Source organism: Linepithema humile, chromosome 7 (assembly GCF_040581485.1).
Source record: "Linepithema humile isolate Giens D197 chromosome 7, Lhum_UNIL_v1.0, whole genome shotgun sequence".
In the NCBI taxonomy this organism is placed as follows: domain Eukaryota; kingdom Metazoa; phylum Arthropoda; class Insecta; order Hymenoptera; family Formicidae; genus Linepithema; species Linepithema humile.
In genome coordinates, this window is record NC_090134.1 from 14027051 (window position 1) to 14043137 (window position 16087).

The 16087-nt window shown below is 28.4% G+C and overlaps 1 protein-coding gene and 1 long non-coding RNA gene across 3 annotated transcripts; one reads left to right on the forward strand and one right to left on the reverse strand.

The window, feature by feature from the left end:
* Positions 1 to 1347: 1347 nt before the first annotated feature.
* Positions 1348 to 10156, forward strand: LOC137000954 (uncharacterized). 2 transcript variants are annotated; one of them, XR_010891096.1, is made up of 4 exons: positions 1348 to 1656; positions 1730 to 2383; positions 8391 to 8544; positions 9308 to 10156. It is a non-coding gene; the product is annotated as an uncharacterized lncRNA (long non-coding RNA). The 2 variants fall into 2 exon arrangements; XR_010891095.1 differs by lacking the exon at positions 9308 to 10156 and having other exon boundaries at positions 1379 to 1656; positions 8391 to 8656.
* On the reverse strand, positions 3217 to 6591 carry LOC137000953 (putative leucine-rich repeat-containing protein DDB_G0290503). The gene is made up of 8 exons (XM_067358540.1): positions 6484 to 6591; positions 6223 to 6275; positions 5975 to 6124; positions 5482 to 5600; positions 4600 to 4827; positions 3984 to 4226; positions 3705 to 3761; positions 3217 to 3635 (listed from the first exon to the last, which is right to left on the reverse strand). Exons 1-8 carry the CDS (start codon positions 6498 to 6500, stop codon positions 3393 to 3395), a joined length of 1110 nt encoding a protein of 369 aa, XP_067214641.1. The 5' UTR covers positions 6501 to 6591; the 3' UTR covers positions 3217 to 3392.
* Positions 10157 to 16087: the final 5931 nt, after the last annotated feature.

Sequence of the window (16087 nt, forward strand, 5' to 3'; positions counted from 1 at the left end):
ATGAATGCGGCGAACAGTTGATCAACCGTTTAGTGAGTGATGACAAAACTGTTGCAGAGCGCTGCGATTTATGTAAATATAACAAGAAGTTTTGTAGATCCAACAAGAAAACACTTATTCAAATCCTTATAGTAAAGTTAAACAAACGGTGTTGATATAAGGTGTAAAATTTTGTGACGATAACCAGAAATTCTGTTTCGTTCGACTAAAATACGGTCAACCAGAAGAATTTTGTTAATATAATAAAACCATTTTTCTCAGTGCAGCGTTTGGTCTTTCAGCTCGCTAATTTCTATCGTTTTTATAGAAGTAATTATTTTTGTGTAATATAATATTTGTTACACATAATAATATTTCGTTATACGCAATATCCAAATTATGTTTTACTTAAAAAAATTGCGGATAATTTCAAATTTACCCTCGTATATAGAACACATTGTTACAGTCGTAAGACTGAAAAAGATGTCGGAGAATTGTTATTCTCTTTATTCCTTCCTATCCGGCGAGCCAAGCGTCGACCCACCGCGTCGGTGCCATTGAGGAACAATAAATGATTATTGTCGGGGCTATTACCGCCAGAGTGGTGACCAGGCCCCATTGGAACTGTTCAGCGGTTAGTTTCTCTCGGCGAATGTGGCCTCGTGTGTACAAGCGGCGTGCGTATACGTGCTGCCATTATTTCTCGTATCTCGCGAGCCCATGCACAGCGCACCCCCACCCGACGCCGTCGGCTGGCCTTTCAACCCCCCTGTACCTTGCACCGTCCCTAAAATACTGACGACACGAGCAAACAAACTGCATTCACTTAATTCGACGCGAGAGCCCGCGCAGAGGAAGATAAAGCGATTTTTCTGACAAGTCGCGAGATTTATTGCAGAATAGAGCGCGCGAGAAAAATTTCTTATTATCTGATTTATTCGGCGCAGCCAATAATAGCAATAAATAAATATTTGTGTCCACAATGTAATATTAAGACCAAAATTGCTACCAAAATTATTAATTAATTGTTAAAACATTTAGAATAGAAAAAGTAACGTAATTTATGTACAATTTTATATTATACAAAGACTATACGGTTTTTCCGGAGTTGTTTTTCTTGTAAGACCAATTATTTGATACACTTGTTTGATATCTGCACACTCTGCGAAATCAATAATGACTCTCATTACAAGCAGTATGCGTATGACGCTACTAAAATGGCAAAATAGACGCGATACCACTCATCATCAATACTTATCAAATAGATCGTCATTTAACTATACGATATAACTGCTATTGCTACTGCTGCACTGTACAGCAATTATATGTACAATTTTATATTATATGAAGGCCATACATTTTTTCGCAAAGTTGTTTTTCTTGTAAGACCAATTATTTGATACACTTGTTCGATATCTGCACACTTTGCGAAATCAACAATGACTCTCATTAAGCAGTATACGTATGACGTGTGCTACTTAAATGCCAAAAATATATGCGATATGTCAATGTCACTCAATGTCAATACTTATCAAATAGATAAATCGTCATTTAATGCGGTATAAATACTACTGCTGCACTGTAAAGCAATCATTGTACGTGCAAGATTGCAACATGAAGTTAACATTGTTGTGTCTGATTGTGCTAATCGTGGTTGCCGCCTTGGTTCAGGAGTCTGTAAGTTTTAACTTAAATTTGATTGCTTATTCGTAAATTCTTCGATAATAACGATATATTATCCTGTGCAAAGGAACATGGTATACATATATTTGGTAGGAAACTTGAATAGGATAACAACAACAACAACAACAACAACAACAGCTGAACCAGACAAGCAATGAATTAACATCTAAAAAAATAAAAAAATTTAATTGCTGCATAGAATAGTAATGTCAAAATGCTAAAACACAATGCTTCATAAGCACATCCCTTATAGTTCTACTGCACTAAAAAACAAAATGTCACTTGGAATTCCTAATAAAAATTGTGTACAATAAAGTGTGTTTAATTTTTATATATGATTAATAATATTATTTTGAAATAATAATATTAAATTAAGACGACGATGAATGTGTTACATATATTTACCGAATAGTTTAAAGAAAGAGATTAATATAAATATTGTAAAAGAGATAAAAGATATTAATGAAAAAATCAATAGTATGAAAGAAGAAATTCTATCATCTGTAAATAAGATTGTGAAAGAAGAAATTATTTTAAGAGAGACTAGTTAAATATTAACTTATTTAATATATATAAATGGAAGAAAAAATAGACAAACAATCATTGGCCATTAAGAAATTGAACGTTATAGCAGAGATGCCTGCTTTTCGTGAAAAAATGAACTTCACAAAAGGAGGAAACAAAGGATTTGGAAAAGAAATAAAATGGGGACATGTTAAAGGTACAGACAAATATTTTTCGTACTACGAGGACAAAACTAATTCCGATACTAAATATACAGGGTGTCTGGCAATAATCGCCCCACCGGTCATGTACAGGTAGAGAAGATCAAATCGAGTAGAAAAGTCCTTTACCATTTTTTTATTTTTGTAATAAGTACTAAGTAATTAACGAAAAAAGATTGGTGAATCCGTGCAAGTAAAGCGCGCGCAGCGAGAAGGACATCCCACTGCTATGCAATCACTAGGCGCGCGATGAAGCGTTGGGAGGAGCGCTCTACAAATGACAATGGCAACATACGAGCGGCGCGTAACGCTAGATCCTTGTGTCCTAGTGATCGCGTAGCAGTGGGACGTCCTTCTCACCGCGCGCGCTTTACTGGTATTGCGCGGATTCGCCGATCTTTTTTCGTTAATTACTCAGTACTTATTATGAAAATTAAAAAATGGTAAAGGACTTTTCTACTCGATTTGACCTCCTCTACCTGTATATGACCGGTGGGGCGATTATTGCCAGACACCCTGTATATTGATAAAATTCTAAGTGTTGTGTAAAGGACACCTTTACATTTGTGTACTAGTCACAAAACACATAATAAATACAGTGCGCTATTTATGACTAGCAAAAATATGTAAAGATATATAAATATTAAGCTATATGTTTTAATACAACATTTAGAATTTTATTAGTATATAAAAAAGTCATATAATGTTAGGAAATTTGCTACTTATTTTGCTGGATAGAAAACGAAATTAACCCGGAATTCTAATAGTAATAAAGTAAACATTATAATTAAAATTTAGTGCAATTAATAAGCATTTTTGAAAACCAACATATTTTAAACACATTGTATTATAATAAAATCACAAAGTGTACATAAAGGCTTATATTTTCAACTCACTTTTATCAATAAAAATGTCTTAAATGTGGTTTCTCAGCCAATCAGATAGTTTCTAAGCCAGTTTCAGAGGCATTTTTATTAATAAAAATAAGTTGAGAACATGGACATATTACTTGTAACATCCTTCTATTTGGATGTACTTACGCATGAGTTCATTGAAATTACTTAAGACCTTGATCTGAATTTCCTCATTAATCTGATAAAGTTTGGGATATTCATCTATCACTTTACTTTGAAGCTCCATATTAAAATTCATTAAATCATTAATGATCCTTTCTTTATCTTTCATTTGATTCTTTAATTTCAAATATTTTGTTTCTAAATCTTCGTTTGTTTTCTGCAGTTTCTCCATCTAAAGAATAATGTGTAGTATAATTAATTGCTTTGTGTTTTTATATATTATCTCAATATTAAAATTTACCTTTTTCTTCAAGATATCGTCTTGATTAGTTTTAGGTTGTAAGTGAGCATGATTGTTCTGCAATATCAAATAAATAATTTTACTTTTCAATTATGTTGTTTATTAGTTTATACGTTATTTCATTGCAAAGCTACACATATCACATTCATGCTATTTTTCATTAATTACTTTGAATTTAACTTTTATACTATTCATAATTTATAGATATAAAACAAAATTTTTAGACGTAAAATATGTAAAAATGAGTATTTTTTAAAACAGATTTTTAATGCTTCTTACCTTTGTCGACAATGTTTTTTTAGTTTTCTGTTTAAATCCAGTAGCAATAAAATTATTATTTTCATGTAGAGTTTTATGCGAAGATTTACTTCTAGCTGTATTTTTATTTGTACAGCTTTGACCCTTAGTTATAGATGAATGTAATGCTTTTGTATTATCATGAGCAATTGAGTAATCTGTTAAGTTTTGTTTAGAACACAATTTAGAAACACTCTTGGTAATCGTAGCTGGTGATATTATTTCCTGAAAAATAAATAAAAATAATATATCATTAAAAACCATATATGTTGTAGTTTGTTACTATTTTTAAATCGTGTATCTAAGAAGAGAATTCAATTTTTATATTAAACATAATTTACTTTATTATTAGAATCAACTAATTCTTCTATACATGAGGAAACCAAATCGGTGTCGCTTTTATCATTTTGCACACAATTTCCCGTTTTGCTTGACTTCAATTTATATCGCTTGTCGTTTTTATTAATTTTGATACTGATTGCTTCAAAGAGTTACTAGTTAAATTTTTTTCTATAAATAACGGTTCCTGTAAATAATATCAATAATGGATTAAAATATTTTTGTTTCTTTTAATATAAACTAAAAGATATATGCTTACATTTATCTCATTCTGTTTTTGATTCTTAATATCTTCTTTAGATGGCATTCCTTTTTTTTCCAAAACATTCACAAAAGTGTTCAATTTTTGGTTCTTTAACTTGGCTGTTTTCATATTATTGTTTCCATTTTCAATACTTGATGTAAAATTATTGGTATTATCTTTTTTTACTAATTGTACATTTAGCTTCCTAATTTTTGCAGTAACTTTATTCTTCATATCCTCTCCCTTTAAATTTTAATAAAAGTTCGTATTTAATTTTTGTTGCTTTGAAAAGTAAAGGACCACGCACTTTTCTTAGGGAAAAATGAGTTTCATACAAATTGGCTGAAACTCTGGCAAAAGATAGCTCAAAATATGCCGATGGAAAGTTGTCATTGTTAAGTCAATCCTATGTGTCATTTCCGACTTATCAAGGTTGGAGCAGTATTTCTTGTTGATTTGTTTCCAATATTCCACATACATTAGATAACTTCATCAAAAAAAGAAAATCAACCTAATACTAAATTGCTTTTAGATAGATATTCCGTTATAAATAAAGAACAATTTTCATAAAAAATTAGAAACAAATTGACAAGAAACAATAGCTTTCCCCTGGAAGAAATCAATATTAATCCACACTTTAAGACATGTATTAATAATTGTTGCCAGAAATTCATATGTTAAGTGAAATTTGAATTTAAAATTAAATGTTTTGATTTTTTTATTCAGTTGTGTGAATCGTGATTGACATTATATTGATAATCGTAATTTAACTGCAAATTTACATCTAACTTTCAATTTTAATCTGAGCGTCTCGTTTGCAATGAGTTATTTCAATCAACAACTATTAAAACAAATTAAAAAAATTAAGTTCAACGGTTACTGATAAAAAAGACTTACGTCATCTCCACGGTCAAGGTCAGATTCAGTATCAACTTCGGTTGCTGAAATACATAAACTAAAAGGCAAAAACTCTACTCTTCTGGATTGTATTTTTTCATCCACTGCTTCTTTACTTTCTGTCGTACGATAAGAAAATATATTATTAATACAATATAATTTTTTGCTTTTTGTTAAGACATAAAGCTTACTTTTATGAAAAAAATGCAAACTTCTAAAGAACATCGTAGGAACATTCTTAACATTTTCTGGGCAGCAATTATATATGTTTTTTCCCCCTTACTATTAATTTGTAAAATGTTTCATCGATAAATAATGTTGAATTTGTCAATGAAACTTAATTTTTCACGAGTTTATGTTAGAAAAAAAGATACATGATGATAGCTGCTTTGAACGTCTTTACATTATTAGGGTTGGACATGTCTTTGAGATTTATGTTATCTGATAGCAATATAAATAAATGGCTCATTAATATTACTTTTTAATCTCTTACCTTCTAAAATTACTTTTTGTTGCATTTTTCCTAATATGCCATAATAAAAGTGTCCGTCGTCCCACTTCACTTGATATTTTTTATCAAATAGTATGTTTTGAATGTCAAAATCCACTATATCGTCCGTATTAACAATAGCTTTTACACCATCTTCAAATTTGATGTAAGTAAACATGTTTGTATGTGCACTAGCTCTCGGTGATCGGTTACATTGCCATATTGCAATATCCTTAGGGTATAATACGTACAACGCTTTTTACTTGACTCGGGAGCCGGGAGCCCGGTAGGAAACATCACATCACTGGTATACATATATTTCATTAAAAAAAAAAAACACCACGTGATCATAAAACTTTTCGGATGTAAGGCTGATGGCAGAGACCGAGACGTAAAAACTTATATATGTCGTAGTCGTTTCCACACGTATCCAATAACCTTTCACGACTTACGTTTTTCTCTGCCTTACCATACGTCCACGACAGACGTCTACGACAGACATAAGTGCTTACTTCTCGTTCTCTGCCATCGGCCTAACTAATATTCCGTAATGGATTCCACGACGCGACGTAAAACTTTAGCGAGCTCAGTTGAGACTGTTCCGACTGCTTAACGCCATTGCTTCGAGAAAGATCTAATGCGCGCGATACACGCCGCGAGTAGCGAGGGCGCAGTAGCAGTGTAACAAATGAATGCGGCGAACAGTTGATCAACCGTTTAGTGAGTGATGACAAAACTGTTGCAGAGCGCTGCGATTTATGTAAATATAACAAGAAGTTTTGTATATCCAACAAGAAAACACTTATTCAAATCTTTATAGTAAAGTTAACCAAACGGTGTTGATATAAGGTGTAAAATTTTGTGACAATAACCAGAAATTCTGTTTTGTTCGACTAAAATACGGTCAACCAGAAGAATTTTGTTAATATAATAAAACCATTTTTCTCAGTGTAATAATGTAAAGACGTTCAAAGCAGCTATCATCATGTATCTTTTTTTCTAACATAAACTCGTGAAAAATTAAGTTTCATTGACAAATTCAACATTATTTATCGATGAAACATTTTACAAATTAATAGTAAGGGGGAAAAAGCATATATGATTGCTGCCCAGAAAATGTTAAGAATGTTCCTACGATGTTCTTTAGAAGTTTGCATTTTTTTTATAAAAGTAATCTTTATGTCTTAACAAAAAGCAAAAAATTATATTGTATTAATAATATATTTTCTTATCGTACGACAGAAAGTAAAGAAGCAGTGGATGAAAAAATACAATCCAGAAGAGTAGAGTTTTTGCCTCTTAGTTTATGTATTTCAGCAACCGAAGTTAATACTGAATCTGACCTTGACCGTAGAGATGACGTAAGTCTTTTTTATCAGTAACCGTTGAACTTAATTTTTTTAATTCGTTTTAATAGTTGTTGGTTGAAACTCATTGCAAACGAGACGCTCAGATTAAAATTGAAAGTTAGATGTAAATTTGCAGTTGAATTACGATTATCAATATAATGTCAATCACGATTTACACAACTGAATAAAAAAATCAAAACATTTAATTTTAAATTCAAATTTCACTTAACATATGAATTTCTGGCAACAATTATTAATACGTGTCTTAAAGTGTGGATTAATATTGATTTCTTCCAGGGGAAGGCTATTGTTTCTTGTCTATTTGTTTTCAATTTTTCGTGAAAATTAATCTTCAATTAAGAGAATATTTGTCTAAGAGCAATTTAATATCAAGTTACTCTTTTTTCTGATGATGACTGCCCTCTTGGGATTCAAGCAAATAGCGATACCGCCACGATACGATCTCGATTGCGACCAAAATTAATTTGCATTGTTCGGTCTTAGAATCCGAGCAGCAACAATAAACGCGTTCAACTCATAGACCTAGAGACCTCTGGATTGCGCTATCCATATATGTAAAAGTGGTTGGAAAAATAGAAAGAAAGGGAGAGAGGGAACGCAAAGACAGTCAATCTCTTTCTCTTTCTATCTTGTCATACAGCGTTGAATAGAAAGTGATAGGGATGGCCGTCTTTGCATTTTTTCTCTTTTTTTCCAACTACTTTTAATGCACATTTTAATACGGATGATGCAGTCCAGGTCTCCAGGTCTATAGTTCTGTTTTACAACTATAGACGCGACCACTTGTTTTTGAATCAAAAACTTCAGTTTTATAACACCTCCTCCTTGACTCTGATTCTTTTGATAAGGATGTTCCAGCATCCCAGTCTGATCAACATATCGGACACATACGGATATGTGATGTCAAATATTATTATGTGTTATAATTCTTTTTTAACACGATTGTTTTTTTTTTAATTTTTGTCCATAATAAATATCAACACATTTAAGACATTCTCAGTGAACAATATCAAAGTATGTTTATAAAAATGGTTCTTTTTAATTTATAGATAACTTGTACAAAATTAAACAAAACAAACGAAGATAATATTCCAATTTTAAAAAGAAAAAGATATAACAAACTTTTTTTGAATGAAAAAAATGGAATTTCTTTGGTATCCAAACAAACTTGGAAACGATGGCAGATTTACAGTAAAGACAAAAGTGAGTAATTTAAAATTGTACGTAATTTTATAAACATATATAAAATCTGTGGTAGAAAAATGTAATTGAGAGATATCTATTATATATAAAAATAAATAAAAAAATAATTAAAGTGTAATTGAGATATCTATTATACATAAAAGTGACGTAGTATTAAATAATTTCCGCCTATAGACATATTAGGTTATAGACCGAGGTGAATTGAATCAATATAAATTTTGAGCCCTTACAGAAAAGTATTTGTATTTATTTAGTTAAATACTTATTTTATGTATTTAAAATACTAAAATTGAATATTTTAAATACTCAATTTTAATACTTTAAATACAAAATATATATTTAAACAAATAAATATAACTAATAAATTTCTGTAAGGGAGACAATTGCCGTTTGAAATAAAAAACTAATATCAACTATCTCAAAACTTATATTGATCAATTTGTCTCGGTCTACCCTTTTTATATTGAAAAATTAAACTAAAAGTAATATTAGAATACTACATTAATGTTTATGCTTTAATTTTTTTATATTTCCAAAATAAAATTTTAATTATATTATATATATATATATTACATATTATACATTTAAACTGATTGAAAAAGAACTTAAAAATTGTGATAAATACAAATGTAATATATGTTATTTATTTAAGTTAATAATTTTATGTTTACTATAGTAAACATTATTATAATAAATATCTATATTGATTTTTGTATCGTTATAAATATTTTAATTTTTTATATGTTTAATAATTTTTTTACAGACAATTAAAGCAAAAATATATCAAAATATGTATTTTCACCTTTTAAAACAAATTATATTGATACATCAAATATAAACAAAACTACTTTACATACTATTCACAAAATTAACAAACAAATCCTTGTACCTCAAGAAACTGGTGATAGTAGTTTGAATTGTTATGGACACAATAACAACAAAGACGTCAAAATTGATTCTGTGAAAGAAGATTTATATCAGAACAAAAGCGAGGAAGAAGAAATTAATACTGATAATTCTACTTGCGAAATATTTGATACTGATGATGTAAGGATTACTAATGATGCGAATATAAAACGCAATAATATTATAATGTTTCAAAGCTCAAAAACAACAGTTGATGAAGTTGTACAAATGATACACACTTATTGTGTTCGCTTTAATTGTTCCGATGAAGCAAGATTAGCTTTATTTAATATGGCAACTATTTGGGCAGGTTCAAATTTTTCAACATTCATGAATTCTAAATATATGATAAGCAAGCGTTTGGATCCTCCAGAAGAATTAAAACAATATGTATTTTATTGTACCGAGTGTAATAGTGTATTAGAAAAATTTTATAGAAAAGATTTGTTATCGCGTAGTTACCGCCATTGTAATGGATGTCAGCAAAAATATAAAATAAGTACTAATTCATCTAAATATTTTGTAAGTACGGATATAAAATTTCAATTACAGACTGTTTTACGAAATTCAAATGTATGCAAATTATTGCTTCGAAACATTAAGAATATTGAGAGCAAACTAACAAATAGAAATTTGAATACCATTGTTGATGTTTATGATGGAGAAATATACAAGACACTGTATAATAGTAAACGCAAAAACACAATATTATTAACTTTTAATTTTAATGTAGATGGTGCACCTATTTCTAAAAGTAGCAAGAGTTCAATGTGGCCTATCCAGTTAATAATTAACGAATTACCAAAAAATATACGCTTTAGATATATATTGCTCGCAGGAATATGTATCACAAAATCTGAACCTAACTTACAATTTATGAATCTATATATGAATGTGTTTATTGAGCAGATTCGTGATTTGATGAAAAATGGTATAGTTATAAGTCTAGAAAATGGTAAAAAATGTAATTTTATATTGCAACCACTTTGTTCATCAGTAGACTCTGTTGCTCGACCTATAATACAGAATCGCTTCCAATTTAACGGTTATTTTGGCTGTAGTTGGTGCTATCATTATGGAGAATATGTTAACGGTGCCATGCGATATCCATTTATGGATGACGATCCGCCTTTAAGAGACCATGAATCATACATTAAAGACATGAAGTACGCTGAAAAAATACATAGACCATCTAAAGGTGTTAAAAATTTTGCAGAAATTACGAATTTAGAAAATTTTGATTGTGTTTGGGGATTTTCGTATGATTATATGCATGGCCTCTTACTTGTGTGTGTGTGTGTGGTGTGTGTGTGTGTGTGTGTGTGTGTGTGTGTGTGTGTGTGTGTGTGTGTGTGTGTGTGTGTGTGTGTGTGTGTGTGTGTGTGTGTGTGTGGTGTTGTTTGTACTTTGTGGACGAAGTTTTGGGCAAGTATCGGTACAAAAGAGTATAATCTATCCAAAATTGATAAAATAAATATTGAAAAGCGATTATTAAATATTCAAATGCCAAGTAAAATTCATAGATCACCGAGATCCTTTAATAGTGGAAAATGGAAAGCTAGTGAGTGGAGATCTTGGGTATTATATCTAAGTATTCCATGTCTTTTGGGAATACTAAACACAAAATATTTAAGCTCTTTTGGACTTTTAGTTCGTTGTACTCATAAGCTTTTATAAAAAATTATAACAAAGGAAGATTTAAAAAAGTGCGAAATTGATTTTATATATTTCACTGCACAATGTGAAGAATTATATGGAAAAAGTAGTATGAATTTCAATACTCATGCATTACTTCATGTTGTTAATCACGTATATAAAAGTGGTCCACTTCCATTGACTTCAGCTTTTCCTTACGAAAATGGAATTTTTGTACTAAAGCAGAAATTGTCAGGTCCGAAAGGAGCTTTAATACAGCTTTCTAAACGTTTAGTGCAAAAAACAATGTTAGAAACCGAATTGTTAAATACGTCCGACAATAATTCTTCACGCTTTTGTAAAAGTATTTTGCGTAATCATTTTTTCTTGGAAGGAAATAGTTTGGAAGTCAATTCAAGTGTGACTCTCTTAGCGAACGATAATAATATAAATCAAAATATCACACAAGTTTTAAAGAATGCTATTGTTGATATAAGATTAGAGGACGTAAAAGCGTTTAATAAAGCGATTTACAAAAATGTTTTATACACTACTACTTGTTATAAACGAGAAAAAAAACCGATGACAGATTTTTTGAAGATGAAACTGGTGACATAATTGAAATATTTAAAATTGTTTTATATAATACTAAACCTTATATTTTAGGATATAAATATAATGTAAAGTGTCTAAGTATTGGCAACGTGATAATTAATTCAATATTCGAAGTAACATCTAAATCTTCTAGTTTAAATTTGTTTACTTTTCAAAATATTAAAAAACAAATTGTATATATAAACGTTGAAAATGGATATTTTTGCCGAATGCCGAACACTTACGAAACTCAATAATTCCATAAATATTGTAAACCGCTTTATTAAATGCTTTATGTCCTCTATCATCTTACATTAACAATATTTCCAAACTATTTTCTTCCAAGAAAAGTAGTTTAAAAATATATATATACATGATACTGATTCAGATTAAATATTATAAAACTTTTCTTCGATGAATTACCAATTTAGTAATTCTCATTTTTTATAGTGTTTGCTGCCAAGTATTTTCCGATAAAACATATTTTTTTTTGTATTTTATTACTTCCAATTTTCTAATTTGTATTTTTTTATTTTTGTTACACATCAAAAATATAATTTTTATGTTCTGAAAGATAAACTACAAATTAACATCTATGTATAAATGTTATTAATGTGTGTCATATATATGCAATATATATATATATATATATATATATATATATATATATATATATATATGTACAACGCATGTTTTGAGACATCTTCTTTTTATTAGTTTTATGGGGACTACATATTTTTACAAACAACAGGCAATTTGAAATTTTGTTTATAGAGCAATAACAAAAAAAATATTGGCAATTTTATAATCATCGTATACTTTGAGATTTTTTTAACAAAGGTATTATTTGGAGACTGTCCTCAAATTATACGGTCGACATACCTGACGGAAATGTCCTCAAATTAAACGTTTTGCCTCAACCGTTTTGCTTTTTAGAATATTATATTTTTTCCTCAAAATAATTGTTTTCCAATGTTTTTTAAGCATATTTTATAAATATAATATATTAAGTACTAATTTCTTTTGTTGAACGTATTTTTTAAATCTGTTTTTAGTCTATGTTTCTTAAAAGAATAAGAAAGTAAAAGGAATGGGACTGAATTAATAAATATATAATAAAAATAATCCTTTGAATACAACATGCAATCTGATGTCGTTCTAATTATTGCTAGAAATAATTTTTATTAATTTTAATTTTTTTAACTTTTATTTTTTGATACTGATAATTTGTGTAAAAATATAAATTAAAAAAAATTGTTGGATATATATGTGCCCATATAGTCTATGCTTATAATTTTCACCAAATATCTATATGTACCTATAGTACTTAAAACATTGGTAGATCCATATTCCAGCAAATAAAGCGAATCTAGCGAAAAGAGCATTGAGAAACGAGATAGACAAATCTGGCGAGAAATAAGTTGTGAAAGACTGCTTTATATGCTTTAGTACCAGTGACAAATAATAATAAAAAAAAAAAATAATCACAAGAATTTCAAGTCCGTGAAAATTGCAGTCTTTAAAGTACATGTTGGACAAAAGTATCAAAATGTCCTCAAAGTATACGTACGCTCGAAAAATGTCTCCAATAAATACTCTATATACCTATATATACAATATACATATCTATATGTACAACGCATAATTTGGGATATTTCCGTTTTATTGGTTTTATGAAGACTACATCACTTGATAATGCAATATAAAATTTTATTTATACTTTAAGATTTTTTGAACAAAGGCTTTGATTGGATACTATCCTCACATTATGCGATCAACGTACCTCAAATTATGTACGATCGACTGTCCTCAAATTATATAATCGGCATATGACGGAAATGTCCTTAAATTAAACGTTCTATCTCAACTTTTAGGGTATATTTTATTGTTAAAATAAATGTTTTATTCCAATGGGTTTCAAGCATATTTTATACAATTAAAATACGAATTTCTTTTGTTGAATATTTTTTTTGTGTCTGCATTTCTTAAAAAAAAAATGTATGAATATAAGAGGGTAATAGAAAATGAGCAAAATCAATAAATATGTGACAAAATTAAATTTTTGAATACATCACGCTGTTGCTCTGACATTTGCTAAATTATTTTTATTAATTTCTATTCTTTTATATTAATAATTTTGTGTGAAAATTTTAAATTTAAAAAATTTGAACACATATATGTGCCTATTAGTGTCCCTTATTTATAATAATAAAAAAAATTTTATATTTTTTTCGGTCTCACCCTTTAAAAAGTTTGCAATTGGTATTACATAAAATTTCAACTCTCTAGATTCTAGATTGCAAACCAATTGCAAACTTTTTAAAGGGTGAGACCGAAAAAAATATAAAATTTTTTTTATTATTATAAATAAGGGACACTAATAGGCACATATATGTGTTCAAATTTTTTAAATTTAAAATTTTCACACAAAATTATTAATATAAAAGAATAGAAATTAATGAAAATAATTTAGCAAATGTCAGAGCGACAGCGTGATGTATTCAAAAATTTAATTTTGTCACATATTTATTGATTTTGCTCATTTTCTATTACCCTCTTATATTCACACATTTTTTTTTTTTAAGAAATACAGACACAAAAAAAATATTCAACAAAAGAAATTCGTACTTTAATTGTATAAAATATGTTGAGATAGAACGTTTAATTTAAGGACATTTCCGTCATATGCCGATCATATAATTTGAGGACAGTCGATCGTACATAATTTGAGGTACGTTGATCGCATAATGTGAGGATAGTATCCAATCAAAACCTTTGTTTAAAAAATCTTAAAGTATAAATAAAATTTTATATTGCATTATAAGGTGATGTAGTCCTCATAAAACCAATAAATATCCCACGGAAATATCCCAAAATATGCGTTGTACATATATATTTGTATATTGTATATATATATACAATATATAGAGTATTTATTGGAGACATTTTTTCGAGCGTGCGTATACTTTGAGGACTTTTCGATACCTTGGAGACATTTTTATTTTTTTATGCATATTTTGAGATCTCTTTATATGATTTTCATTGCACGTTATTTTACCATTAACTCTGCTTTTCAATTACACGTAATTTATATAAAAAACAAAATAAATTTAATTAATTTATATTATTACCCATTTAAAGTACTAGAAATTAAGATATTTGTTTATATTATCAAGAAATTTTCGTTTATACGGATTACTGAATTTATAATAACATTAAAACTATAATTACCTAATGATTTTTAACTTTCATGTTAAGCAGAAATCACTTAATAAATTCATTAAATAATTGTATGATAGTCAGTGTATAGTTTAAGTACAAATGCTATAAAATAATACTAATTGGCGCCTACATTTAGTCAATATCATAAATTGCAGTCCTCAAAGTACATGTTAAACAAAAATATTAAAATGTTCCAAAGTATACGCACGCTCGAAAAAATGTTTCAGTATAAGTATTTTGTGTCACAACGCATGTTTTGTTCCTTTTTTATTGATTTTGTAGAGATTATATCACTTTATGGTGCAATGTGAAATTTTATTTTTACTTTAAGGCTTTCGACATACTTAAACAATTTGAAATATGTATAATTTAATACATTTGATATATAAATATTACTATAATATATAATATATATTTAAACAAATTTTTTATTGTTTATTTACTGAATGTAAGTTTAGCTGCAATAATAAACCAAATTACTTTTTCCGCGATAAAATTCTGTGTAAGGTTCCATCCCGTATAGTATTAAAAAGATTAGTAGGCCCATGTTCGAGCGGACAAAGTAAATCTAATGAAAGGAACATTAACGAGTATAATAGCTGATGAAGCAGCAAGGAATTGGAATGAGAAAGATTGTTTTAGTAGCATGTGGTGACTAAATAATAAGAAGAAAAAAATTAGTCGCAAGGGTTTTAAATGTGTTTTTTCTTATTTTTTATTATGTATTACATAATATATATATGTAAACTTTTAAACTCAAATATAAACTTTTTAAAAATCTGAAACATGTGATTAAATGCTTTAGATCTCAACACAATCAATATCTAATTAAACAAAAACATTGTAGTTAAGCAAAAATTAAACAAAAACATTGTAATCAAATCCAGATCTAATCTAATATTATAATTTAAACACACACAGATCTAATATTATAATTTAAACACTATAACCTACAAATTTTTAACGATAGTTTTATTTTTTCTTAAATAGTTAAACTTATTAAGAATAAGAAAATAAAATTTTAATTGTAGACACAAAAATGAAATTGAAAACATTGAGAAAACTTTTTGAAATGATAATAAACTTATAATATTTTATATTTTTGTAGTAAATTCAGCGTTTTTCTTATTTAAGTATTTCTTTTTTCTAGCTTTTTCTTTGCGCTGATTGTCAATCCAGGATTTTA

Bases quoted from the DNA above. Each gene is read 5' to 3' on its own strand.
- LOC137000953 (XM_067358540.1), bottom strand. The intron at 3,762-3,983 runs GTAAGAAGCATT...TTGATATTGCAG, and splicing joins AAAAAACATTGTCGACAAAG to AACAATCATGCTCACTTACA. The intron at 3,636-3,704 runs GTAAATTTTAAT...ATTATTCTTTAG, and splicing joins ACGATATCTTGAAGAAAAAG to ATGGAGAAACTGCAGAAAAC.